The sequence below is a fragment of the Xiphophorus hellerii genome, chromosome 1 (genome assembly GCF_003331165.1).
Source record: "Xiphophorus hellerii strain 12219 chromosome 1, Xiphophorus_hellerii-4.1, whole genome shotgun sequence".
Taxonomy (NCBI): Eukaryota; Metazoa; Chordata; class Actinopteri; order Cyprinodontiformes; family Poeciliidae; genus Xiphophorus; species Xiphophorus hellerii.
In genome coordinates, this window is record NC_045672.1 from 22,774,079 (window position 1) to 22,792,179 (window position 18,101).

Below are 18,101 nucleotides of genomic sequence, written 5' to 3' on the forward strand. Positions count from 1 at the left end.
CATTAAAGAAATGAAAGATTGCTTCATAAATAACAGGTTTAATCATGCCTGGTCAATCATATTTTTGTACTAAGTTTTCTTCGTATCTACACTAAGACAACTGATGCCTGCATTTAAAATTCTAGGAAATAAAAAATTTGATCGCCCAACGTGGGGCTCGAACCCACGACCCTGAGATTAAGAGTCTCATGCTCTACCGACTGAGCTAGCCGGGCTGCGAAACTCAGAAAAACAGGCGCCATTTTTCCGTCACATACCAGCAAGTGTAGCATGCATTTTGTCTAATACTGCCCTCTACTGTTTACAAGCGATTCCTTCGAGTGAAATACCTTTATATCAGAAATAAAATATAGTATATGTGCTTTATGTTCGGCTGTATGTTTAATTTCAAGACAAAGTACGAAAGACAAATTAATAATCTTGTATTTTGTTGGTAAATAGTGGCTCTTTTTTTTTTTACAATAAATTAAGTAACGGTTGGTTAAAAATAGTTTTAGGTGCTTGGTAGCTAAATGTGCTACGTACGTCTATTCCGTAACATTACATTGACAACTTTGGACAGTAATGGACTTAAAAATAATACATCTAAACTGATTAAAACATGTAAGTTCATAAGTACTGAAATATTTGCAGAAAAACGGTTTGGAATTGTAAATGGACATACCTCTCAGGCGACACCAAGGTAATGCCAACCCAAGTGCAACTTCCGGTCACTGTAACAAAGGACAAAAAAGGCGGAGTGACTAAAAGATAAGCTATGAAAAGAAGCGAAAAACTGTTCTAAGATAAGATAAGTAATACATCAATATATTTTTACTCAAATAGGAATAAAACATTATAATCCAAAACAGTATTCAATAATTGTGAAATGGAATGGGAAAAAATACATTTTCCGCATTTACAACCAAAATCTGAAAAATCTTCCTGCAATGCCAATTCACAACATAGGACATCTCAGGCTACTACAGATGGCAAACAGGTCTAGTCCAAATCCATCCAATTTGGTCCTAAGTGTATTCAGTCCAATTCATACAAGTTCTATTTAAACTACAAAAGGCAGATTTAAACTGATATTGTGTGCAAACTGTTAAATATCATCAAACTGCATATTCATGCAATATAATTACATTTAGTAAATAAAAAAAGATAAATGCCAATGATGTATCCATCTAAGCAAAGAAACATGTTTTATCAATTAGGCTCTTTGATACAATCTCCCCTCCTGAGGATTGTAGGTGACATTTGAGTTGAAAAATACCATTTGAAGATGTGAAAAACCTCACAGGACCACCAGATCAGACTACTTTAACAAGTTGAGGTCATAAACAAATATGCACCAGGCTAGGCATACTTGTTTATGTGAAATAATTCTAAAGGAAGAATATGAAACTTCCTTTCATATCCAGCAGTAATTCAAAATAATACAGTGACAGTCAGTTTGTGCTTCAGCAACAAAAAAAACTCTGTTTTAAAGGAAAACTGCATCAAGATGACGAAAAACTACTGCAATCTTAAAATGATACAATAGAGCGTTTTCAGTCAGAGGCTATTTCAGATTTGCTGTGATACCTACTGCTACATTATATAATTCTTGCACAGCAGCTAAGACAACTTTGAAGAAACTTCATTTATTACATTTAATTTCCCTTTGGGGTGAACAAAGTATTTATGAATTGAATTGACAACTATTCTCTTTAGAAGGGTAGTCCCTGTTATTTTTACATAGAGTATGATGTCAAGACTATAGAAGATGATTAGTCAGAATTCAGATTTCTTTCCGGGTATTCGGACATTAATAGGTCACGTAAAATGTAATTTCAAACCATTATGACCCTCCCGATTCTCCTCCTTATACAACTCACAGCTCTCTCATTAAAGATGGTTGCTCCTAGGTGCCATTTGAATTAAAATCTGAATTCTGAGAGGGGAGGAAAAAAAATCAGGATTCTGAGATTAAATAAAGTTTTAAAAAAAAATCAGTAGCTCTAATTCTCTTTCGTACTAATCTGACCGTTATCTCTTCACTTTCAAAAACATTAGAACGCAGAACGCGTACGTGAAGTACGTGATGACATCACGGCGTAGGGTTCTCCTTCTACGTCGACTACGCTGGGCGGTTCATGAATGGGGCTCTGAAGTGGGAGGGCCCCTCATCTGACTTTAGCAGGCAGGAGGAAGAAAGTGGGTGATGTGCTTTGCTGCGATGCTCCTTCATGACTGTTTTTAAACAGCCCAGCAGCGAGCGGTTGTCTGTGTTTGCGGATTGTAGCGGAGGGATCTTCACCCCACAGGGACAGCATCCTTCGGCTGAGACGAACAGGCCAGCGGCCACAGCAGCAGCAGCAGCAGCGGAACCAGAGGGAGGCAGAGTCGTGTCGATGAGCCATGGGGTTCCGCAAGAAAAACAAGAGCCCACCGGTGCTGAGCCACGAGTTTGTGATCCAGAATCACGCCGACATGGTTTCCTGTTTGGCCATGATCATCCTCCTCGGCCTAATGTTTGAGGTACTCGGTGTGTGAGTGGAGCTGTTAGCCGCTGCTAGCTGGCGTTAGCTCACATGACAGCAGTACTCAGCGGCAGGGCGCTAGCGTGTCTTCTTCCCTTCTCATGTGTCTCTGATTGCCAAAGAAGATGTGCAGGAGGCCCGCTGGCTCTCTCTGCTGATTCACCGCCTTCCACTGTAGCTAACCAATGCTTTGGTCAGCAAGTTGATCAGACTGAATGTCTGTCTGGAGGCTGCAACTAAAGCTGACAAGTACTCCGCCACGGTTGAATAAAACCAAATAGCTTTTCTCTCACTAACCTGTCCCCACCCCAGATGCATCATTCAGACTTCTACGATCCATTTTTAAATTAAACTATTCTCATTGTAACTGTCATTTTTACATACTTAATTTAAAGTGCGACGCACACAACCCACAAGATGTAACTGTGGTAGGAGTGATGTACCTCCTCACTTATTTACCCCTCCAGGCAGCTCCTGGATATCTCTATAGGTCCCAATTATGATAATTTGTGAATTCAGGCTCTTTCAGAGCTGCTTAAATCACACACATGCTGCTAAATGAGCAGGCAGGTATGCTTTGACAGTTTCACTCGGTTGAGGGTAATCTTGACTATATGGTACAGTGGATTTATTGGATCTTACCACCTATTCCCATTCAAACTCCATTTTTTAATTGGTCTCCAATCTTTCAAATGTTATGTTTTATTATTTCCCACTATATATATATATATATATATATATATATATTTATAATGTGCAGTTAATCTAGTAATTTGAGTAATTGGGATGGTGGAAATGGGACAGAGAAGAAAATAATTGTGATGGATTTTGAGTAACTTTAAACACACAAAACCCCTAAAATGATCAGAATCAGGCTTCCTTCCAGGCTGGGTTAATACCATAAAGAAAAAATATCCACGTTGCACATATAGATGGGGTAAACTTAAGCCTTTCTGTGTTTGTTTTTTGATCACCAAGGCTGAAATTTAAGGAGCTAAGATTGTGGAAATATAAGAAAAGTGTTTTTATTTCATTGTCTGCTATTTTAGTTTTGCTATTACTTTTATTATCAAAAATTCCAGTTTGCATATATGGGATTGGAAGGAAAGCTTTTTTTTTTTTCTTAAAAGTGACATCAATAACTAAAACCCACATTTAACAAGCTAAAAGCTCAGAAAACTGTTGAATATTTATGTTTAGCGAGAACTGATGTTACTGATGTCTTTCAAAGCAAATAGAGCACTTTGTTTTCAAGGAACATCAGTGGAGGATTGTATTAAAGCAGCTACACAGAATCTTGTGTAATTATAGTGATCTAAATCTGTCATGGTGCCAATTTGCATTCATAGGGAAAAAACATGGATACATTTAATGATACATGGCAATCTTTAAAAAAAAAACAATTTGGTTTGTATCCAAGAATGCTAAGTAGAGCACAAAGTGATCTTAAAAAACATCAGCGATGAAAACTGAAGCGATAAAATTAATTCCGATTATTTCTTATCACTCCAGGTCACGGCAAAGTTTGCCATCATGTTCATCACAGTCCAGTACAATGTAACTCAAGTTCTCGGTAAGATTGTTTGCTGCATTTCTGCTCATTCCTGTTTCTTAATTCCGCTTTAATTCTCATACCTTTAGGTTATGTTTTAATAATCTAATTTCCTTCTCTCTGCAGATGAGAAAAGCGAGCCAGTAAACCTTTACCAGTACGGCCCTAAAGATGTGGCTACAGTGTTTTTCTACCTGCTCATAGCAGTCATCCTTCACGCCTTGATTCAAGAATATATTCTCGATGTGAGTACAGTTAGACACCACTTTTCTCATGAGTTGTTTATCAAAAATGTATGCCTGAGGAAAAATGTCACATATATTTATATTTTTAAGTAACTCATAAGGACTGATGGAAGCTTTATTTGCCTAAAAACATTTTTTTTCTTCTTTTCCCTTTATCCAAAATGATCAAAGCATGACAGGCTGTTTTTATTCAAATATTATAATACAAAAAAAATTGAACATGCTTTAAAGCGTACCTTCTCTCTTCATAAGACTGTTTTCTGTGTATTTATTAAAACGGCCAGCAGATGAACCTGTTCACACTGCAGTAATCCAGCTCCTGTTTGAAAGAACCCTTCTCAAAACACTTCACTTCAAAGGGCCGATTCATGAGCTTTGTGATTGGATTTTTCTATTTGTATTTGCTTGCAATCATGCATATGCCTCCTTTCCACACAGAAATATCCAATGTACTTTGTTTGCAATGGAATGTTTTAAGATTGTTTTTTAATGTCACACTATTGTTATTAATTTTGGTTGTACTGCTCTTGTTCTGAAAAACATGTTTTTTTTTATCAGAAAAAAAAATGTCCTCAGGCAGCTTTTGCTTATTTTGTTTCTTTATTAATTTGTGCTTCTACTATAACAAATGCAGTTGTTTCAAAAAGAGGTAAAATAAACTACAGACTATTACATTTTAAAGATCATGCATTATTAAAATTAAGAAAGTAAAAGAACTAACGACAACTTAGATTTTATTGGGGGTTTTTTAAACTGGGTTTTGTAAAGTACTTAGGAGACATTTTATTACCTACAGTAGAGAAGCTTCAGGCTTATCTTATTTTCTTATTAAGGAACCATGCTTTTGGCTTTGTGGACTAATGCAAATTCAAGTGAGTCTACTCAACTTGAAACAAATGAAGCCCAAAACCTTCCTATTACAATCATTTTTGTTTATTTTTTGTTTTGAAGAAAGAGTGTACATGTTGCTCACAAAGTCTACCAGGAGCGAATTTTTATTTATTAATCTCTGTGTAAAAAAAAAATGTATTTGGTAAGTTTGAGTTGATTTAGGTTATGGAAATTTTCATTTTAACCAGGCCACCACTAGAAGCTGTTAGTTTATTGATTCCAAGTGAATTTCTCTTGAACTTCCCATGCACTGTTCACTCATAGCTGCTGCCCACAGCCGTATAATGATCTGCACTCTGTGTAATTATGTTCATATTGTGTGTTTATTCTCCATTTCAGAAAATTAATAGGAGGTTGCACCTGTCGAAGACCAAACACAGCAAGTTTAATGAGTCTGGCCAGCTAGCAGCGTTCTACCTGTTCTCCTTTATCTGGGGCTGCAGCATCCTAACAGCGGTACAAGGCTCAGGAGTCACAAAAACATTATTGCATGTCGTACGAGGCTTCATCTTTATGGGGGTTTAACTTTGTCCTTTGACAGGAGGAGTTTGCAACAAATCCCACTTTCTTATGGGAGGGGTACCCACACACTAATATGGTGTAAGTAAAGATGCCTTTGAGACCTGTGTGGTATAAGGTCACACTGTGGAATGATGTTAAAAGTTTATTTAAAAGTAACTCTGATGAAGCACAGTTTGAAATAGCTTTCTTCCAGAGTTTTTCCTTTTGTTAAGCAAAGTGTTCTGTTTTTTTTTTTTTTTTTTCAAAATTTGCTTATTCATCTCTGAGCTTGTCTCTGCATTTCTCTGAATTTTAGTTAGTAGTAACAAAACTCTTCTCCATGTATAAAATAAAACTAACGTGTCTTAGTCTCTTGTTTTTTTGCTCAACCTATTTTCTGTTTAGTTTTCAGGTTAAATTCTTCTACATTTGCCAAATTGCCTATTGGCTTCATGCACTTCCTGAGCTGTACTTTCAAAAAGTACGAAAGGTGAGGTTGGCCTGTGCTTATTTTTTATTTTATTTATTTTTAATAACAGCATTTCATCATTATACAATAATAAAAAGATTATTTTTAAGTTTACTTTTATCAAGTTTGTTTAGATTGATCTTTTTGCTTTTTTAAAAATCTCTTTTAAACATATAATATATCAAAATAAGTTGGGACCAAATAAATGTCTTGGTTTTATTTTTAAATATTTTAATCACCCAGTCATATTGTTTAGACGTGGATATCCCATAAAGCCTTAAAAATAAATGTAATTTTGCCACTTGGTTAATTACGGTAAAACAATCTTTTGACAAAATAAAACACAAACTCAAATGTGCTTTTGTTTCCAGCTTAGCTGTGTTTACCTACCTTTATGCTCATGTGAAATTCTGCTTATACTGACAGTAACTCTCCTTGTCTGTTTAATTTCCATAGGAGGACATCCCCCGCCAGCTTTATTACATTTGCCTTTATGTTGTCCACATCTCTGGTGCCTACATCTTAAAGTAAGTCAGAGGGGTAATTATTTGCTTTGAGACTTTTACAAGAAGAATAATATCTTCATTAAATCAATTCTATGATCTCTACGCAGCTTCTAAAGAGATAGTTTGAACGATTTTAGTCATTAAAGCTTAACATCCGGAAAACTGCTGACTGACACTAATCTGCTCTCTGTAATTAATTACTTATGAAGTTGTAATAGTTGCTGCGTTACTGCAGTATCCTCTTCTCTGTACATGCACTCATATTATGTTCTTCATTTTTAAAGTCAGGTCAGCCACCTTTTCCTGGCCTGTAGATTTCAACACCAGAAGCTTTCTAAAATCTTTTTGACCTCAGCCCTCACTGTTTCAGTCTTTGGAGTCTCTTCTATTTGTTCATCTTCTTTCCTTCAGCATTATTGATCTCGGATGCAGGGATGCTGCCGAGCCCACAGGCGTGTTCTGTTGTTAGTGCTTATGGAAGGTGGTACATTTTAATGCTTCACTTTAGTTGACAGGGTATCCATTCGTCCGTCAGTTCAATCAACCTTCCTTTGAACAATCTATTGATTTGTTCATCCAGCAGTTTGACCATTCAACCATTCATCCTTTTACCAATTTGCCCTCCTGTTCATTCATTCATTCACGTGTCCATCCATTTATCCATCTTCTCAAGCAAGGCAAGTTTATTTATTTAGCAGTACTTAAGTACTTAAAAAGCAACAAACCTTACATTTTTCCATTGTTATCATTAGAATCATCACAAAATGTTGGAATAAGGACTAAAATTGAATTTGTTTAATAACCAACTTTCCCTTTCTGTTTATCCATCAAAACATCCATCTACCCCTTTGACACTCCATGTGCCAATCATCTTTCCATTCATTATCAAATTATCCATATCTTGATCTCTCCATCTATCTTTTTCCATCCATGTATCGATGAACCAGAGACTCTTCCAACTCCAGCCTTTGAGGACTGGAGTTGAATACATCTGCTTTAGTCCGTCCACGCATTCCTTCCAACGCATCTGTCCATCTAGTCTATATTTAATTTGACCATTATCCATCTGTTTACCCCTTCATTCTCAGGTTTTTACAGATTCTGTATTCAAAGCAGGACTTCAATAAAAGGGTCTTATTTAACTTTTGTATCGGTGTCTTAAAAATGTATCAGAAAAATTCAAGTACAGAAAAGTGTGAAACTTGAGTCTAAAAAATGTGTTGGAACCTGGAAGTTGAGTTTTCCGTTTGTAGCTGATTCTTCCTGTTTGTTTTTCAGCCTCCACCGACTGGGCCTGGTGCTGCTGGTCCCTCACTACCTGGTCGAACTTTTGTTCCACGCTTCACGCCTTTTCTACTTCAGTGACGAGAACAAGCAAAAAGGGTACTTCTTTTATTCTCATTCATTTTTAAAAAAATATGGGGTAATGGTATTTGACAGTACCTTTTACTTTTGGTTCCAGCTTCACCTTGTGGGCGCTGCTTTTTGTCATTGCCCGCCTCCTCACCCTCACGCTGTCAGTGCTGACATTTGGTTTTGGTCTGCCCCGTACGGAAAACCACGGTTTTTCCTTGGCAGAAGGCAATTTTAATGTGCTCACCGTCAGGTATGCCCAAGAAAAAGCTCTCAGTGCTTCAGTGTATACTCATCAAACATCCAGATGGGAGTAAAATAAAGTAAACTGTATCCTCTCAGGATGACCTGCCTAGCAGCCATCTGTCTGACGCAGGCCTGGATGATGTGGAAGTTCATTAATTTCCAGTTAAAAAAATGGAGAGAGCACAGCCAAATCCAAGCATCAAAGAAGAAGACAGTGAGCCCAAAGAGCAAGCCTCATAAAAGAGAAACTACCAAGGGTAAGTCTGCACAGATGCAGTGTTTCCTGCTTGCTGCAGCTCAGCTTACCTGCTATAATTACTAATTCTTCACTCAACTCGTCTTGCTAGGAGGAGCTGCCAATGGAGTTGTCAAGTCTGAGGATAAAATGTCACCACGATCAAGAAAAGCCAAAGCTTCATAAAATCGGACAAGCTTGGAGAGATGAGAAAATAATTTCTGATAATGTGACATTACAGGTTGTTTCAGGCTGCAAGGAACCTTTTTAAAAGTTCTCATAACAGTTTAAGGCGGATTCCTCTCTTTGTTTATATTTGCGCTGCAGGAACCATGGCCTCTTTGCAGAGCTGCTTTTAACGAGTGTTTTTAAGATCCTGCTTCACAATATTAGCCCTCCGTCTGCAATCGGGGACGTAGGTGGCCCAGTTGCATATAGATTGGTAGAGTCAGTTGTTCACTTGGTCATTGTCTAGGTTTTAGAAACGCACCCAAACTGTACACAACAGATTTGAGAACATTCACCAAAATGAAGCGAAACAGAAGTTAAGTCCATTCTTACCTGACTGAGAGGACTTCTAAATAAAATATGCAGGAAATTCAGAATTTCAGAAAAAAAATCCAAGATTACACTCATGATGGTGTGTCAGGTAGAGAAGCAAGTGGTAAAAATAGATTCAACATTTTAAGTATTTAATTTAGATAGAAGTTTAGAAACCTTAAACTTCCAGGGTTTTTTAAAGACGCTCCAGGCCACTTCATTGCTTCATCAATCCTCACTCCCATTTCTTCTCCATCCACCTCAGTTATCAGGTAGATTGTAATATACGTCCAGGAAACACGACATTCCCTTTAGGAAGTGGTACAACATCAATTCTGTCCTGACATGGTTTTTAATGCTCTTATATTGTGTAAACAGACATCAGTCCTGAATCGCACATTCTTTTTATGGGTTGTAAAGGAGGAGTTAAAATTTTAAATTTAATCTTGTATTGCTAATTTAATAAACATAAAATATTTAACATATCTAAATGCTCATTCATAGCAGAGTTTAACGATACCAATATTTTGAGGACAAATTAGCACCATATAAAATTGTGTTACTTTGTAATTAATCATTCAGGCTAATATTTATCAACCACTCAATGTTTTTATCAGTGTGATGTGACTTGGTTCTACCTTGAATTTAAAAGAACGATGTTTTTATTTAGTTTAGGAAACTACTTATTTAACAGATTTATTTTTTCAGGTTCTTTTAGTTTGATTTTTCACTAACTCAAAACGAGAAGATTTCCAGCTCTTTCTGGAAATCTGTCTCTCTTTGACATGGGCCAGTAACATTAGTTCTTACCTTTGTTAGCGGTCCAAAAAGGGTGGAGTGGGATTCAGGCGAAAATGTCTGGTGGAGCTCACAAATGGTGGATCTTCAAAAATAATCTGAATAGCGAATTTTCTCACACCAGGTCAACTTGGCTCAACTTGGTCAAGTTGACCTGGTATGATGGGTCAATTCAAAGTCTCAGTCATGTTGAAGATGTAAAACAATCACTAAGTGACATCGTACAATTTAAGTTTCAGGCAACTTTACAAAACCGGAGCCATGTTTGTCATGGAAGATCCAGGAAAAATTCTCTACTCACTAAAACAATTGAATCTTCTCATAAATCCTCTAACAGGAACTTCTCAATCACACCCAAAAAAGTCTGGTTTGGCCAAAATGGAGAAGGGATGAAATGACCAGCAATTTCAGAAAACTGATGTTTTTTTTTCTTCTTCCTCCCAACTCTGCCTAAGTTATTTAACGCAACATACACACAGAGACTCGGCTCTGATTGTGGGGGTCCTTTTGTTGTGGCTTTAATTTGGTGAATGTTGCAAGCATAACTAACATTGCCACAATGATCATCTGGCAACTGCTATGCAATCACTTTTTTTCTGGCAGTGCAAATGCAAAAAAAAAAAATAAAAAAAAAGTTGTAGTATTTCTTATTACTTTGCTGTATGGGGGATTCCTATAACTAAAGGTTCTCCAAGAGTTCTTAGAAAAGTTTGGTCAGAAGAAACATTACTTCTTATAAAATCTAAAAATGCATCTGCTGTTCTTTTGGGGAAAATGAAACATTTTTGCGCACTAAGAAACCTTTATATGAATCCCCCTTTGGGGTTGAAAAACCCCCTTTCTGAAAATGTCAGTGTTACTGTGAGCTGCAAGTGTTCGTTGTTCATTCGGGTTTGCTGAATGGGGATGTTGCCTGGACACTGCTGGTTTTGACGCTTTAACATGATGGATTTAGCTATTTGAAGTGTCCTTTTTGTGTAAAACAGCGATCACTCCTTGGAAAAAATTTAAAAACTGAGTACTTCTTCAGTAATTTCACATGGAATCCCTTCATAATTCCTTACAAAGCCAATACTTTACTTCAGGGGAACATAAAGTGTTCAGTGCACAGATTAACAGCACAGGGTGTCATTTTAACTGTTGGCCTTGTTGTTAAACATTCTGCTGTTTTCCAGGAAAAGATGCAAAATGAAATAAGAGAGGCAAATATTTGTGAACAACAAAGCCTGTGCTGAACTCTCAGAACATTTACTGCAATTATCTGACAGCCTCTGCCATTGAAGTCCGACAAGTTTCAGGATTGAGGCACTTAAATATTTCAGTCACTACTCTGGTATTCAAACCTGGATTGGGGGTTCATCCGGGATGGGAGACCCATCAAGAGTAATCCGTAATCTAACTTGTGATGCTGTATTGTTTGTATACAGTTAAATCTTTATATTGGCATGATGGAAATTATGTTTGCTAGGGATGCATTTTGGTCTTTTCTATGGCAATGCATGATGGTTTCAGGCTAAAGGTTTTTACGGCTAGTTCCTTGTGCTGTTGAGTTTGCATCTTTTACATACTACTACAAACACACAAACATTAAGTGACCTTTTTTAACAACTGCTGCAAGATGTTTCAGTTATTTATTTTTGTCATAAACAACAGAGTTATTATTTTATATGCTTTTAAAAGCTATAACCAGCAAACACAGTGGTACATAGCAACTGCATTTAATCAATCCAAACGAAACAATCTTTCTTCAAGTGTCCTTACAAATGCTGAGGGTTTATATCACTCCTTCTGTTTGCGTTTTTTGCAACCCTTTGGTATCAGGGGACAAGCTATTTACCGCTCACACCATAACTTGCGTCCCATGGTTCAATGGGAGGTGTGTTTGTGAGGGACTGTGTTTTGTATGCGTGTGGGGGTGTTCTCGTGCGTGTACAGTGTTGTTTAGCTCGTAAATTATAACTGGGAATGATGGTTTATTGCTTGTCTTGTTTAAAGGAAAAAAAAACATGCCTGTGTGCGGAGCATGGAAAAGTGACAATCTGTTCAATGACTCCTGCCTTTTGTTGGATATTTTTTATTATTTTTTCTTTTCACCACCGGTATTATACTTTTGTTCTGTTCTGGTATGACCTGCCTAAGGCTCCCAAAATGCTTCTGTGTGTAAAAACACTGAATTGTGGATTCTTTTTTGTTTTTGTTTGTTTTGTTTTTTTGGTTGGTGCGATACTAAATGCTTCTGTGTTTAATGTGTCTGCCCTGCAACTTGGGGCATGCTCTTGTCTCCCTGCTTCGCCTTTTCAATGATCCTGGCATTGCCCATGCACTCTTTACGATCGTGGACGAAGTTTCTGTGCACAAGATGTCCCTTCCCAGGAAAGTCTGAACTAAATGGCTGCTAACAGTTTAGAGACTGAGATCGATTGCTTATAATAGCCATAAATATTCCATGGTTTCAAAATATTAACACACATATTAAACATGCTCTATATGCTTTTATTTTAAAAACAAAAGCAACAATTACTCCTACTAATTGTAAAATAATAATCATATATATTGCATCTATAATTGGGGATGTCCCAGTCCCGATGAAAGGTACGTTTGTATGGGTGTTTCTATGATTAGGTTTTATTTATTTTTTTAATAATCAACTTTTTGAGTCCTTAATACAACATCTTGATATCTAGTGTCGAGCTACTGTCTGCAATTGCACTGTTTGATTTCCATGCCATTTTAAAAAAATTAAGCCTATTTAGTTGAACAAAACTTGAGAAACGATGCTAGTTTGCATGAAGTTATTTGTTGATAATTTCTGTTTAGCTTCGAAGCCTTTTTCGCCCAAATGGTGTTCTGCTCACAATGGGGAACAATGGCATTACGTTTTACAACTCCAAAAACAATATTTCTGAATAAATATTGAAAAAACGTCGAACTTTTTTCTAAGTTTGTCTTTTAACAATTCGCAGGAAACCCAACGAAATGTTGTGGCAAGTCATTTCGAAACGAAGCGTAAAGATGCTAGTAGCTTAGCATTTAGCTAAGTACGCCAGAAAAAAACACGTCAGTAACAACCATTATGTTGAGTCAAAAACGATAAAATTGCTTATTCAACGTGATGCTTTGTTAGTCGCATAGCTTTCTTGGTCAGTTGTGTTATCACTGACCTACAGTCACTGGTTGTGACAAAAATAATTGTCGCTAATCAGAAATGGGAGAATTGGAAGAACAGCAGAAACTAAAGCATCCATACTGGGTTTGCAAACATGTATTAATTTGATAAAGCCTGAAGCAGGGACTAAATTTCTTTAGTTTCTAAGTTTCTTATTGAGATTACCATAATTTTTTCAGCAGGTTTGAATTAGTTTGTCAACCTTCTGACTAGTAAACTTGATTTTGATCACAACTTGGTAAATTTGTCAGTTATATTTTACATTTCAGTTAACACATTTTACTATATACATACATCTTTAAGAAAATTATTTACAGTTTAAATATTTCTCCTTGAGGAGTATACAACTACAGCTATTTCTTTTTAAACAAATTAACTTTTATTTTTTTATTTTCAACTGCTTTAAGCAGCATGTCCTCTAATTGTCTCCCAGATGCATGCCTTTTTTTTTTAAACAAAAATACCAAATTTCATTATAGTTATTCTGGAAGCAAAGGGTTGAAACAATTTTTGTCAAAATTATCAGCAATCAGGACATCTCTAATTATTAGGTATGTTTATGTTATCTATCATATTTATTTTAATTTTACACTAACCTATGTGAAAATATGGGATAAACACTTGTAGCATATGGAGTATAACAAGATGGTAAATTTGTCAAGGTCTTTGCTCCAGTAGCAAACCAACTGTAGTTTCCCCAACATGGCTGAGAAACTACAAATGGCTACCTAAGGGAAAGTAAAACTGGAACACAACAATATGTTGTGCTATAAACAGCCACTGAAAACTCCAGTAACTCCAGACATTCATCTGGCATCTTAATGAAAGGTCTTTAAATCTTAGGAAGAGTATGATGGAAACTTGTGTGGTTTTGAAACTGTGACTTTTTAAAACCTTGGTTTACTTTGATTCCCGAAAACGGCGTACAAGGAAGAACACGAGGATCCAAGCTTTAGCAACTTGGGGATTTTTTTTTTTTTTTTGCCTTTAAGAGCAATTTGTGTAACATTTGTGTGGCATTGTCAAGGGAGAAAAGGAAGAGCAGTGGAGTAATATACCAGCCTCTTATTGAACTATTTTAGAAGCAAAATATTTAAAATACAGAGAAATGTACACTGTACTTAATTATGTGTCAGATTTTTAAGCTATTTTTATAAGGGGAGGAAAACTGTTCAAATTGACTGTTTAGTATACACGTGTGAATATTTGTTTTGCATCCATGTTATGAGTTGTTTGGAATATTATTTTTAAATAGAATGACGCTTGCTGAATTGTTAAGTGTATAAACATTGTGGTATGAGTGTAAACTTTATATAACCTATTGGTTTATGTAAAATCATGGCCTTATTAGAGCAAGTTGTACTCTGTTGTATAACACTAAGCTGCAGATGTACATTGCAGCTTTCACAACTACACATTTTTTATAGTTACAATGAGGTGTTTTGTTTTTTTGGAGCAGGAGTTTTAGTATGTGGATTTTTCCCTGTGAAAATGTATAACTTCCCCCCCTCACTCTGACACAAAACATTAAGTTTAATCTAAGTTGTTGATTGTTTTTGTTTCTTTTTGCGTTGTGTGCATTACGCACCACAACACTGCTATTGGTGAAATACATACTGGACTGCATTTTCATGATTGCTGAAAACTGAAACAGAAAGCAGCAAGGAAATAAATGTATGTGGAGCCTCTCAGTCCTCAACACTCCTAATATATATATACAGTATATATATATATAGTACAGACCAAAAGTTTGGACACAACTGTGTGTCCAAACTTTTGGTCTGTACTGTATATATATATATTTAAAAAACACTAAACATTAAAGAGGCACATTTATTGTACTTTCTGAACTGTACCTAATTGTACCAGTTTTTTTTTTAATTTGCAGCTTCTTTATAATGTTTTTTGTATATTTTCCTTTTGAAATATGTCACTTCTGACCTTCTCTGAAAATATATATAGATAGATATAAATATATATTTATGCAAATTGTTGCTTATTAGTTTTTTTTTTCTGTCACTTTTTTTATTTCATGTTTGAATAAAGCTTTTGTTCACTATCCAAAACTTGAACATATGTTTTTAGCATATTTTTGTCTGATCTCTTCATCGGTCTCCATGGAAACTTGATGGAACAACACACAAAGTGCACAGAAAATTATGATGGCTGTGAACAATCCTGTTTTTAAAAAGGACCATTGAGGAAAATATATTTTATGCAGGAGACACTCTTGGTGCATTTGCTGTGAAGCCCTCTGTTATTTACAGGTTCACTTTGATAAACTAGAAAACATTTGAAAAGTACATATATTTTTGCTTTTTGAGTTACACAGTTTGATATGTTTAAAGTGTTCATTCCTGCTAATTTTTATGTACATTTTAAAATGTGAATCTAAGCATAAGAACAAAACAAAAATTGTTCACTCAAAAGTTTCGCCCTACCAAAAAGCATGTATGCGTACTGTAGCATATGTATTCAGATTGGTTTGGGTTCCTTTTGCATAAATTAATGTATTGCGTCTTTGATGTAATAACTCTGTTGTTAAAGCCCAGCTTGCTCTGAAAGTGGACTTCAGCTCATCTTCATTGTTGAGTCTGGTGTCTCTCCTTTAAAAAAAATAAATACTCCATAGACTATCTGTGGTATTTAGGTCTGGTGCGTTTGCTTGGAAATCAATCAAAAGGCGTTGGTACCTTTGGAAACACTGGTAGGTGCCAAGTCCTGCTGGAAAATGAAATCAGCAGTTTTATAAAGTTGTGAACAGATGGAAGTATGAGGTGCATTGGACCAAGTCCAGCATAATGACACACCACCCTAAATTATTACTGACTGCAGAACGTCCCACTGAATCCTGAATAACTTGTGAATATGTCATTTCATTACTGATTCTTTCCCAAAGTATCAAAACGACTTTGTTTCACAGTCCTCCCCAGGCTGCGGTTATCCCTTGTCGCTTGTGTACTTTTTTCTTCCACTCAATTGTCCCTTTAATACATTTTGATTCATCCCTCTGGGAACATCTGCTGCTTTGGCAATGACCTTCTGTGACCTCTTTGTTGGACAACTGTCAAGTTAGCAATCATCCTCATGACTTTGTGGGGCTTAATTTACATAATGAAATTTCTCATTTATTCATTTTAGGCAATGTTTATGTTTTCAGAGTAGCTAAATATTTGGTTTTTATTAACTAAGCCATAAATAACAGCTATTTATCTTCAACACTGCAAAAACATAACATTTTACCAAGTTTTTTTATTCTAGTTTCTAGTGCAAATATCTTGGAACACTTGAAATAAGGCAAAACTAACTTATACACAACTTTTCAGTAAGCCACAGAAGATTGTTTTAAGTAAATAATTCCCTAATATTTTAAGAAGTACTAATTTGATTACTTCACTTACAAGACATGTTTCCCATGTTATAGGTGAAATAACTAGGCATTTTTAATCAATATTAAGAAATTATTCATGTAAACCAAGCTTCAATATATTTTGAAAAAGTATTTGTAAGTTAGTTTCTTTTATTTCATGTGTACTAGACTAGTGTTATTATGTTACCATATACAAATATGGTTGTATTTACAAGTTTCACATTTTCAGTAGATTCGCTGAAATATTTTTTTGATGCAGCTGTATTCCAGGATGTGTCGACCTTTGCCTAGTATGTGGGATGGGTTTAAAAGGTCAGTAATTGAGAAGGAAAAGTGGACAGCCGTCTGTTTGTTTTACCTAAATACCACCAGGGGGCAACGCGGAGCTGCTTGCCTGAGGGACAGAGGCAGTCTTAGGGCATAGCTGCAAACAAACCTGCATTAATAAATCAGTACTCAGTGGCAGAAAGACAGAAACGTTGTTTTATGAAGAAATATTTTGCACATCACCCTCACACAGACAGAAGGGCCAAAGAAGCAACAACAATGGTCTGAAAAATATCTTAATCTGGATATAATCCTGTTTTCCAGGCAGAAAACCTACGCCTTCCTGCTTTTTGACAGCTGGAGCATTGGAAATCTGACATCCATGAAGGCTGAAGAAGAATCACAGCACAGACAAGAGACACCTGCAGCTCCCAGCCCATGCATTGTGTTGTTTCAGACTAATGGCTTTTCTCCAGCCGATCAGACAGCTTGATGGATCAGAGGGAACCAGAGAGGCAGGCCGAAGCTCTGCAGGGTTAGCGCAAGGACAGGAGTTCACTAACATGCTCTCCATCACTGCACAGGCGCTTGCTGATGGCTGCATCCTAAACCCAAACATACAGTGTTGGAATATTCTCGAGGTGGTCCCAAAACGCAGGGGAAAAAAAGTTTAAAAGCAGGGACCGAGTGAGACATTCTTCGTTTACCCCCCTCCGTCCAATGAGGATAAATGTCCCGCTGAATCGTCAGTATTATGTGTAATTTCCATATAAATTAGCTTCATTAAACTGGGAGTACTTTCTTGTTTAACGAAGCTCATTTGGAATTCTGTATTTAATAAGACATGTAATCCCAGACTTGCAGACTAATAGCCAACAATTAGCAGGACAGGAGCTTGTGTGTGTGAGAGTAGGGAGAGAAAGGGAGAGAGCGTTTAATCTCTCAGAAGTATTGTAACCCTTCAGTGTTATTATCATTGATTGTCCCAAATAGGAAAATTGGACAGCAGCTGCTTTCCCAGTCTGGTTTATTTATGGTGATCCACCTAGCTTGAAGACATAAAAATGCTCAGAACCCTCCTGGTCATTTAAGGGGGAGCAGAAAAGGGAAGTGTGTGAGTGAGGTGTGCTGTAGAGCAGGTGCAGACTGATGAAAGGGGAGGGCATAGATGGGATGAAAACATCTGGAAGGATCTAATGAGCATTAATGAAGAGTGGCCAAAATGATTTTTAAAGACGAAATATTAAGCCAATGCTTAATTCAGTCTGTTGCTGAATAACAGACTGGGTGATGAGAGTTTTTAAACCCGTGTTTGTTGGATCCAGGAAATAAAACTGGTACATAACAGGTAAGAAGCTGAAAGGTGACAAAAGAGGCAATGTTTAGAGTCAAGGATATAAACAAGGCCATAGTAAGAAAGTAAAAGACAGTCTTCAAATAAAAGATATAAATACC

The 18,101-nt window shown here is 36.4% G+C and overlaps 1 protein-coding gene and 1 non-coding gene across 2 annotated transcripts; one reads left to right on the forward strand and one right to left on the reverse strand.

Annotated features, from left to right (window-relative positions):
* Positions 1 to 142: 142 nt before the first annotated feature.
* Positions 143 to 215, reverse strand: trnak-cuu (transfer RNA lysine (anticodon CUU)). Its single transcript has one exon. It is a non-coding gene; the product is annotated as a tRNA-Lys (tRNA).
* Positions 216 to 2,103: 1,888 nt separating this feature from the next.
* On the forward strand, positions 2,104 to 13,458 carry LOC116723972 (translocating chain-associated membrane protein 1-like 1). The gene is made up of 11 exons (XM_032569258.1): positions 2,104 to 2,505; positions 4,020 to 4,080; positions 4,186 to 4,304; positions 5,535 to 5,651; positions 5,737 to 5,795; positions 6,102 to 6,186; positions 6,622 to 6,692; positions 7,950 to 8,054; positions 8,134 to 8,277; positions 8,367 to 8,527; positions 8,618 to 13,458. The coding sequence occupies exons 1-11, from the start codon at positions 2,386 to 2,388 to the stop codon at positions 8,689 to 8,691; spliced, it is 1,116 nt and encodes a 371-aa protein (XP_032425149.1). The 5' UTR covers positions 2,104 to 2,385; the 3' UTR covers positions 8,692 to 13,458.
* Positions 13,459 to 18,101: the final 4,643 nt, after the last annotated feature.

Excerpts from the sequence above, each read along its gene's own strand:
- LOC116723972 (XM_032569258.1), top strand. The coding sequence starts at position 2,386 with ATGGGGTTCCGCAAGAAAAACAAGAGCCCACCGGTGCTGAGCCACGAG. Across the intron at positions 6,187-6,621 it reads ACTTTCAAAAAGTACGAAAG|GAGGACATCCCCCGCCAGCT; the intron begins GTGAGGTTGGCC and ends TAATTTCCATAG. Across the intron at positions 8,528-8,617 it reads TAAAAGAGAAACTACCAAGG|GAGGAGCTGCCAATGGAGTT; the intron begins GTAAGTCTGCAC and ends TCGTCTTGCTAG.